The sequence below is a fragment of the Pelodiscus sinensis genome, chromosome 8 (genome assembly GCF_052426305.1).
Source record: "Pelodiscus sinensis isolate ZL-2025 chromosome 8, ASM5242630v1, whole genome shotgun sequence".
Taxonomy (NCBI): domain Eukaryota; kingdom Metazoa; phylum Chordata; order Testudines; family Trionychidae; genus Pelodiscus; species Pelodiscus sinensis.
Window position 1 is genome coordinate 13,067,698 of NC_143059.1, and position 10,351 is coordinate 13,078,048.

The 10,351-nt window shown below is 42.9% G+C and overlaps 1 protein-coding gene across 1 annotated transcript; it reads left to right on the forward strand.

Annotated features, from left to right (window-relative positions):
* The first annotated feature begins 598 nt into the window (after positions 1–598).
* On the forward strand, positions 599–9,421 carry LOC102456804 (pulmonary surfactant-associated protein A-like). The gene is made up of 5 exons (XM_075934787.2): positions 599–740; positions 2,374–2,589; positions 4,996–5,115; positions 6,912–6,989; positions 8,834–9,421. Exons 1-5 carry the CDS (start codon positions 695–697, stop codon positions 9,208–9,210), a joined length of 837 nt encoding a protein of 278 aa, XP_075790902.2. The 5' UTR covers positions 599–694; the 3' UTR covers positions 9,211–9,421.
* Positions 9,422–10,351: the final 930 nt, after the last annotated feature.

Below are 10,351 nucleotides of genomic sequence, written 5' to 3' on the forward strand. Positions count from 1 at the left end.
TCCTGGTGATACAGCTAAACAAGTAGACACTAGACAGAGGACAGAAAGTGGTATTAACATCATTTTACAGATGGGAAACTGAAGCACCGAAAGATTAAGTGACTTGCCCAAGTTGACAGTGGAAGTCTATAGCAGAGCCTGAAACTAACCTGAACCTGGTCCAGAGCCTTAGAAGTAACACCAAGTGCTTAATGGTTGCCTCCAGTAGGTTTCAAAGGAAATCATTGTCATTATCCCTTTTTTATAGTTTGGGGAAACTGAGGCACAGAGATGAGAGGTGATTTGCCCAACCTCACCTAACAGACCATTTGCAAAGTTGGGACTAGAACCTTGGGCCTGGGAGTTACAGTTCAGTACCCTATCCAATAAGTCACAGGCTGCCTCACCTATCTCCAAGATGATTCTGCTTTGTAACAAAGATTTAATCTTTCAATTATAACAAAGATTTGTTTTCAAAATTAGATTAACTGAAAGCTCCATAAAATTTTGCATGCTTTAAATTACCTCCCAAAATTTCTTGAAGACTCTCTGTTCTACGTATGAGCTTTTTTCTCTGTTAAAACATAACTTATTATAATTGAGAAATTCAGCATCATACAGTTCCTGAAACTTTTCTAAGTATTTGTACAACAAAGTAAGTATGTGAACAAAATAAAAAAAGAATCATGTGAATCATGCTTATCAAGCTATATAAATGACACTTTTGAGGACTCTTTTTCAGTCTACTTCAGAGCAGAAGGGTGAGTAGAACTCTTTATAAAACTACAAAGAAGCTCACTTAGACCATGTGTAATCCTTTCCCTTTCCCTTTTCAATTTGTTTTTCAAATGTTGGGTTATATATTTACTTGCCTTGTTACTAGTCTAGACTACTTATAGTAGTGATTTCATCAGATGTGGAATTGCTTGAAAAATGCTGAGATTTTAGGAGTGAAGTGAGAGTAAGGGCAACAATTGGGGTATATTTATACTGTAGTTGGGACACCCCATGTAGGCTTGCCACAGCTACCTTTGAGAAAGCTTGTGCACTAAAAATAACATGGTAGCCACAGCAGCTTGGACTAGCCACCTTAATATGTACCAAGGATATGGGTGGGATTGTACTTGGGTGGGTATCCTGAGCCATTGCAGGTGCACAGCTCTCTTTAGTGAGTAGCTTGATTGAAGCTAGGTCAGGTATGCCTCAAAATTGCTGCGTCAACAAGCCCTTAGAGTTGAATACAGCTGCTTTTCCATCCTAACATCGAAAGAATCAGAAACCCGACACTACATCAAGATCCACTAGTTTGGAGTCAGTAGGACTCTAAGGGTACGTCTAGACTACAGGCTTTTATCAACGGAGGCTTGGACTAGACTACATCCAGTTCTGTCGACAAAGCAAGCCGCTTTGTCAACATGAGAGTGTAGAAGCAAAGGTTAGTGTAGATGCAATAATGCAGAACTCTGTCAACAAAAGGCGTTATTCCTCGTAGAATGAGGTTTACTGCTGTTGACAAAACTGCTGAGTTCTGTCGACGTTATGTCACCAGAACTCGGTGGTAGTGTAGATACAGGTATAGTTTTGTCGACAAAAGTCCACTTTTGTCGAAAAAACCCTGTAGTCTAGACACACCCTAAATGGATGCAGAAGTCTAACATATTATATGAAATTGAACCTATCAAAGACATGGTCACACAAGGTAGGATGGGAGAGCCACACCAACAGCCTGAATCCATCTCCATCACTCTTACTATTTTAGCTGAATGATGCTAATAAACCAAATAAGAATTCAGGCTCTAATGGCATCCACTTATGTCTCATTAATTTCTAACTCGATTGTAATGACAGTGAGCCAGAAAACATTTAGATTTGTTTTAATTGTCCACAATTTTAAAATTTGAAAGTTTTCAACCAGTTGCATAGTTGGTCAAAAACTGGGAAGAAAGTGCTGTCTAAAATGTCCTGTTTAGTTTTCTCCTCTTGAATCATTTTAAACTCTGGATTATAATATTATTTTGTAAATGCAACCACTCATCCATAACACGGGAATCCTTCCTTGCTTGCAAGTTAATATTTGGAACTGTGCGTTTTTCAAGAACTGCCATGTAATATATTACATTTGATTTACACATGCCAGTTTTAAAAAGAAGATAATTTATTACCATTGCCACCAATGAATGGCTGGTTGGTCATTTTTAATATTATCTCACAAGCTTGGGTCATTTTACATATACATTCATAACCTCAGTGTAAATAAGGGGGGCAAAGAGACAACCCGAAAAGTTTAATCCCAAATTGAACATTTCATTCAAGGTCAAATGTGTAATTAATAATGACGCCTTCATAAGCATGTTCAGTTAGAATAAATCAGCTCCTTTTTTTTCCTCAATGCAGCATTGCCTGGTAAATGCACCTGGCTTTTGTGGCTGGCCTGTACCATGCTGTCGCCCCAGTCACTTCACATACTAGCAGCAGCAGCTGTTTTTTTGGTGACATGCCATGGTGAGGAGAAGTGTGCAGGAGCTCCTGGAATCCCTGGTACCCCCGGAGCCAATGGATTGCCTGGGAGAGATGGAAGGGATGGTATGAAAGGCGACCCAGGCCCACCAGGTACCATGAGTTATTGTCTCCCGTTACATAGATGTATTAAGGTTGCCAGGTATCTGTTTTTTTACCAGAAGGCTTGCTCAAAAAAGTACTCTGGCAGCTCTGGTCAGCACCACTGACTGGGCTATTAAAAGTCTGGTTGGCAGCGCAGCGGGGCGGCCCGGCGTGGTTCCACGCACCTCCAATAAACAGCAGCATGTCCACCCTCTGGCACCTATGCGTAGGAGCAACCAGGAGGCTCCACACATGCCCCATCACAAACACCAGTTCTGCCAGGAACCACAGCCAATGGGAGCTGTCAGGGCAGCCCCTGTGAACAGGACAGCGCAGAGAGCTGCCTGGTCACACTGCTGCCTAGGAGCTGGAGGGGTTGCATGCTGATGCTTCTGCGATTTGCTTGAGGTAAGTGCCACCCGGCACCTGACCTCCTACCATGCCCCAGACTTCTGCCCCCATCCTGATCCCCTTCCCACTATCCAAACACTTCAATCCCAGCCCTCCTGTACCCCAAGTTCCTCATCGGCAGCCCCACTACAGAGCTCACACCCCTATCCATAGCTCTCACTCTCCCCAGTATCCCAACCTCTTCCCCTAGTCTGATGAAAATAAGGGAGGGTGGAAGGGAAGAAGAGAGGGAGAGGGCTCAAAACTGTCAAATACCCAATTCTGATATTTTCTAAAAGAAAAGTTGGGGTTGTGGATCAAATTCAGTTTTTATTTCATTTTTTTCTAGTTGAGTTGTAGTGTTAAGAAAAAGAAGGGTGCATAAAAAGGACAAAAGCAAAAAGTTTTGAAATTATAGAAATAAACACTTCAGTTGATGTGCCTCACTTTTTTCTGGCTTATCAGTTCATGATTTCTGCTTTTTATCCTGATTTGGGACTGCAAAGAAAACTGATCTCTCAAAGACTCTTCTGAAAATTTCCCACTCGGCTTCCAGCTGTTAATTTGTCTCCCTTCCAGTAACAAGCTTCCAGAACAATTTTGTGACTCCTTAAGCTATTTTTAAACCCACTCTCCATAGTAAAAGTTAAGTGGAGAGCTGGTCTATAGTCCACATTCATTTTTGCAAGAAAAGGAGATGAAAGCAGCTGTTGGACACAATGCAACAGCTGATCTCTTGGGCATAGGAGGAGAAGGCAACAGGGCAGGGTATTTTTGAATAAGAGAGGATTTGGGCAGAAATTCACTCACAAACACAGCTTTCCTCATCTCTTTTCTATCACTTTTTCAGTGGGAACTACTTTTCATGTGGAAGGATATAGTCTATCATGCTCAGCAACACTGGATTTTAAAATAAATGAGTGATCATGCAATGCCAGTAAGCTATAACATGTCAGTGTAATAGGCAGGATTCTGGTGCACTTCTCAGGCTATTGAAGCCAAGAGTCTGTATGCACCATTGGTCTATTCAGGTACCACCTGCAGAGGCTGACTGTTGCAATATGCAATGTCCTTCCATGCATGAGGGCTGGCCAGAAACTTGCTGCAGCTCCATTACTAAAGCTGCTCGAAGTAGCTGCGGTGCTAACATGCATTTGGTTACTCATTCCAGTGGGGTCAGTGCTTTGCCTCTGTTATGAAACAGACAGTCACCTGAGGCTTGTGCATGTAGGAAGTGATTCAGCAGCACAATCCAGTTTGTTGTTTGCAGGCCAGCAGCTGTTAAACCTGGGCTTATTCTGAATTTTCCAAAAAATGTATCAGGTGAAAAGAAGTGTTGTACAAAACTATGGTATGCCCATATCTTGAATACTGTGTACAGATGTGGTCTCCACACCACAAAAAAGATATTTTGGCCTTGGAAAGGGTTCAGAAAAAGGCAACTAAAATGATTAGGGGTTTGGAATGGGTCCCATATGAGGAGAGGTTAAAGAGACTGGAACTTTTCAGTTTAGAAAAGAGGAGACTGAGGGGGGATACGATAGAGGTCTATAAAATCATGAGTGGTGTGGAGAGGGCCGATAAAGAAAAGTTATTTATTAGTTCCCTAAATAGAAGAACAAGAGGACACCAAATGAAATTAATGGGTAGCAGGTTTAAAACTAATAAAAAAAAGTTCTTCTTCACACAGCGTGTAGTCAACCTGTGGAACTCCTTGCCGGAGGAGGCTGTGAAGGCTAGGACTATAATAGAGTTTAAAGAGAAGCTAGATAATTTCATGGAGGTTAGGTCCATAAAAGGCTATTAGCCAAGGGATAAAATGGTGTCCTTGGCCTCTGTTTGTCAGAGGCTGGAGAGGGAGGGCAGGAGACAAATCGCTTGATCATTGTCTTCGGTCCAACCTCTCTGGGGCACCTGGTGCTGGCCACTGTCGGCAAACAGAATACTGGGCTAGATGGATCTTTGGTCTGACCCAGTACAGCCGTTCTTATGTACATTTTTCCTTTGTATGTTTCTCTTCTCCAGGTCCGCAGGGACCACCCGCTGGCATTCCAGGTCTTCCTGGAAGAGATGGGCTTCCTGGGGCACCAGGACTCCAGGGTGAAAAAGGGAACCCAGGAGAAAGAGGAGAGCCTGGACCACAAGGTGAATAAGACTTATCTTTGTTTAGTCCAAAAACTACATAATTGTGCTATGTGTAAAGCAGTCCAGGGAAAAGTAATTGTGTCCATTAAAGTGAAGTGTGGCTATTAAAAACCGACTATGTGAAAATGGTGCCTTTATCATTCAGATGATCTGTTCCCTGGCTGTGTCAATCAGATCTGCTGACTGTATTGACTACAATAGGTTTTACTCCCTGTAACTCATTTTACACATGCAGCAGCAGCTTAGCTCTGAGACAGCGAGAAGGAATCATCGACTCCTTGAGCAACAGAATTCTGTATTGACTTCCCATCAGTTACAGTGATTCTATTCACTAATAGCATAATTTGGCCTATAGAAGCTTTATTACTGGTGATGATTTGTATGAAAGAAAATAGCCAGCTAGATTCTCAGATCCCATGCTAAACTTGCATGCTGGGAGGTTTTGTTCTTGTTTTAAATCTCTTTGCCTATAAGCGATGGATATTTCTTGGAGAAAACCTACACAGAATCTGTAACACAGTGTGACTCGCCGCCATGGTGCCTCCATGGGGAATTAGCTCGATTCAGCCCTGGAGCGCCCCCCTCTAGCTGGTGTCTCACCTGCTTTTCCTGTTTGTTCTGCACCTTGTGTCAGGACCCATGTCCCTCACAGACTACAGAGGCCTTCCCTCTGGGCACTGCACTGCTCCAGTGCCAGCACTCTGGGGACTTCCCCTTCAGGGAACCCCCCTTTTCCCCTTTGCCTCAGTGACCCACTGCCAGTCATCATCTAGCCCCTGCCTCAGGGGCAAACTGCCATCTGAAATGGCTTCTCATCACTGGCAAGGGGGTGTGGACCTGCTGCCATCTTCTATCCTGGCTGCCTCCCTACAGCCCTAGGACCCACAGTCCTTGCCTCAGGCCCTGCAGCCTGGGAGTGAGGTCAGGCCCAAACTCCCCAGCACAGCTCTGTGTCAGGAAGCCTCCAGCTTCCCTGGCAGCAGGGTCCTTCCTGCTGCATAGCTGGCATGTGAGTGAGTGGGGGGGGGGGGTTTCTCCTCTCAAGATCCCTTATTTATACGGCCCTCAGCTGGGCTCTAATTGGCTGTATCTGCCACAGCTGCTTGCTCCACAGCCCCAGCCCTCTCCCAGGACTGGATTTAACCCTTCTGAGGCCAGTGCAGGGCTGACGTCATTAGACCTTACAATAACTTTTGTGCAGAAGCACGCTGTAAACTTATAAGAGTTTAACTGACCATAAAGGAAACTGTCTGAGCAGAAAAGAGTCTACTGTCTACTGTTACTGTTTCAAAAATATTAACCCTTTCACAGGTATCACAGACACAAAAGACTTCTGATTAGAACAATGCATCTTATGTCACATGTAACATGCTTTAAGTAACTACTCTCCAGAGCTGGAGTTTCAATAGGCATTAATTTTATATATTATATACAGGAATAATTAGTATGAACAAGGAAACACAATTTTCTACCACAGAAAATGAAACTGGCTTAAATTAAGTACAAGCCAATTTTAGAAAATTGTTATTAATTGTATATAGGCCTGCCAACAGGCCGTCAAAGGAGGCAGCTGCAGCAGGGCCTGGCATTTTAAAAGGGCCCAAGACTGCAGCCACTGCTGGTTCTGGGAAGCTAGCCCCCAGCTCTGCCTCTTCCGCCCAAGGGGACCACCTCCCACCTCCATCTTGCCCAGGTGCTTGGCAAGTCTCTTGGCCACCCCGATTGCATAAAATGAATTTTTCATATCTGTGAAGTCCAGTTTAAATCAACTGTACAATTATTATTTTTATCTCTAGGTCATCCTGCTTCTGCTGATCCTGAATTACAAGAAATCTTCCAGTTTTTAAAACATCGAATTACAAGTCTGGAAGGAGGTAATCTTTCTGCTTTTCCTCTTTTCCCACAACTTGTGTAAAATTCAACGTACAAAGTTAACCAACTTAAAGTAAGGCACATTTCAAAACTTGTATTCTAAAACTTTCCTTGAAGCACTTCTTTTCAAACACCAGTTAAGGTAGCTGCGGTCTTTGTTGCACATTGGAAGAAGAGAAAAGATGATTCAGCAGCCCATCCCGAGCTGTAGTAAAGCAGGGTTCAATTCCTGCCCTGCCACAAACATCTTGTGTGACCCTGGGAAAGTCACTCAGTCTTTTTGTACCATAAGAAAATATTAGCACTTCCCTCTCACAAGAGTGTTGTGAAGAGAATCTGTGAGGCATTTAGACACTACTACAGTACTACGGGCCATGTATGTACCCAAGAAATATTAGTCAGTGTATGTGTCAATGACACTTGGGTAATGCAAAGGGCTGAGCATATGGGGCATAGGCAGGTGTTTACATCCATGCAACATACTACAAGGTGAGAGAAGTATAAGAACTCACACAGAAAAGATTCAAAAGGGACTAGGCTCCACATAGTGCAAAGGGCTGTGCTGTGCATGTTCAGCATGGAGGGCAGCGCATTCAGGAAAGATGTGAACAAACTGGAGAAGGTTCAGAGTAGAGCAACAAAAATGATTAAAGCTCTAGAAAACATGAACTAAGAAGGAAGATTAAAAGAACTGGGTTTGTGTAGTTTGGAAACGAGAAGATGGAAAGGGAACATGTTAACAGCTTCCAAGTCTCTACAATGAGGAGAGTGAAAATTATTCTACTTAACATTCGATGATAGGACAAGAAGCAATGGGCTCAAATTCTAGCCAGGGTTGGACATTAGGAAAAACTTCTTAATTTGTCAAGGTGGTTAAGCACTAGAATAAATTGCCTAGGGAGGAATCTCCATCATTGGAGATGTTTAAGAACAGGTTAGGCAAACACCTGTCAGAGATGGTCTAGATGGTGCTTGATCTCGTCATGAGTGCGGGGGACTGGACTTGATGACCTCTCAAGGTCCCTTCCAGTTGCATGACTCTCTGATTCTATATCTTCAGTAGGCCACAGCCATTCTAGGACATTACAGATGATGGGGAAAATTGAGGAGATTTTGTTAAAATTACTTTCCTTTTCTGTTGTTAAAATGTTCAGGATCCATAGGTGAAAAATTATACAAACTAGCTAGTGGGATTGTGACTGGGGTTGTTCTTCCTTTTCTCCTCCTCTTCCCTTTTTTTCCTCTGTCTCTTTTTACTCCTTTTTCCTTTCTCCCTGGCTGCATCTAGAATGGCATGATTTTCCACAAATGCTTTTAACGGAAAAGTTTTCAGTTATAAGCATTTGCAGAAAAGAGCATCTAGATTGTCACGGACGCTTTTCCGCAAAAGCACTTTTTGCGGAAAAGCGTCTGTGCCAATCTAGACACACTTTTGCACAAAAAAAGCCCCGATCGCCATTTTCGCGATCGGGGCTTTTTTGCGCAAAACAAATCTGATCTGTCTACACTGGCCCTTTTGCGCAAAAGGACTTTTGCCCGAACGGGAGCAGCATAGTATTTCCTCAAGAAGCACTGATTTCTTACATGAGATCGTCAGTGTTCTTGCGGAAATTCAAGCGGCCAATGTAGACAGCTGGCAAGTTTTTCCACAAAAGCAGCTGCTTTTGCGGAAAAACTTGCCAGTCTAGACACAACCCCTGTGTTTTCTCTTGCTTTCCCCTTTCTATTTTTGTCTTTTCTTCTTTTCCACTTTCTCTTTTCCTCGTGGCTTTTCTGCCTTCCCAGGAATATAGTAGTCTGAAATAAGTCAAAAGTACTAACCAGACCATTTCAATTTCCTTTTTAGTCCTTACTTTGGAAGGAACAATAACAGAAATCGGGAGAAAAATACTCGCTACCAATGGGAAAGAAGTCAATTTTGAGAGCGCATTAGAGTCATGCAAAAATGCTGGTGGCTCCATTGCCATCCCCAGGAACAAGGAGGAGAATGATGCAATCTGGTCCATCGTGAAACGGTTTAACAGATATGCATATCTGGGCATAAGAGAGGGTGATGTGCCAGGTGAATTCCATGATCTAGAGGGAAACCCACTCAATTATACCAACTGGCGCAGTTATGAGCCAAATGGAAAAGGAGGGGAAAACTGTGTGGAAATGTACACCGATGGGGGCTGGAATGACAAAAAATGCAACCAGTACCGCCTCACGATCTGTGAATTTTAAATCATATCCTTGCAGGTGATTTCCTAGTGCAGAGTCCAGGCAATATTCTCTGTCAAATGTAAACAGGAGCATGTTCTTTCAGTAACATAGCTAATGTCTTCTGTGATTATTGTATCTTGTCCAATTCCTTTTTGCACCTCCCCATGTGAGGTTTCGTGAGCCCTAGAATGAACCTGGATAAACAATAAACCAAATCTGGCTAAACCACTGAGAGGCCTGTTCCAAACCTTTTTCAGAATCATCAGTCATTCGTGATTACCTTCTCCTAACCACGGTGGGAATGGCTGTTACGTGTACTGAGGTAGCAAAGTTTATGAAAACTGATATTTGCCCTGTAATTTTGGAGACAAAAGCACACAAAGAAAGCTCGGTGTCTGTATTCAGCTGTGTGAAGTTAATTAAATGTTCCAGGTAGCACCAGCAAACAGTATTTATTCAGAAAATGATTTTTTTTTTCAGAAAGACATTTGAGAACCAGGAAGTGAAGTGTAGTTTACTCCTAACAGGAAGTCTGTCCAGCTCAGGTTGCCTCTCATGGTTGGAAAAGGCTTAACTCCACATTGATCTTTGAATGTCAAAAGGTGCCTCTATAGCATGAGCTTAGTTTCTGAAGCTTTCATACTCTAAGATAAATAGTAATCAAATAGGCAACATCAAGTCCTGTGGCCAGGGGATTAGGACAAGTATTTCTTATATTGTGTTCACCAGTCATTTCTAAACCCATTTGAAATATCAGAATCAATGGGGCCTCCACTTCTCTTGGGAGCCTATACACATTCAAATAGATTTCATCATTAATGAATGTTCCCTGATATTTAGCCTAAATTTCCTCCCTGTTCTAGACTCCATCCCATTACTTCCAGCTGGACCAGTGCTAAACAACTCTTCTTCCTCTTTGGGATAAACACCCCATCACTGATGTGATTGGAGGTCTGGGATGGGCCACTCTGAAAATGCCACATTCGGGGGAGACACTCCCCCCAAACTGGTGGTTTATTCTATTATTAGATCCATCAAACCAACACAACACATCAAACCAACAAGCTGCTTTGTCAACATGGTAGTGTAGATGCAAAGGACAGTTTACATGCAATAACACCTTCTGTCGACAGAAACTCTGTCGACAGAAGGCATTATGCCT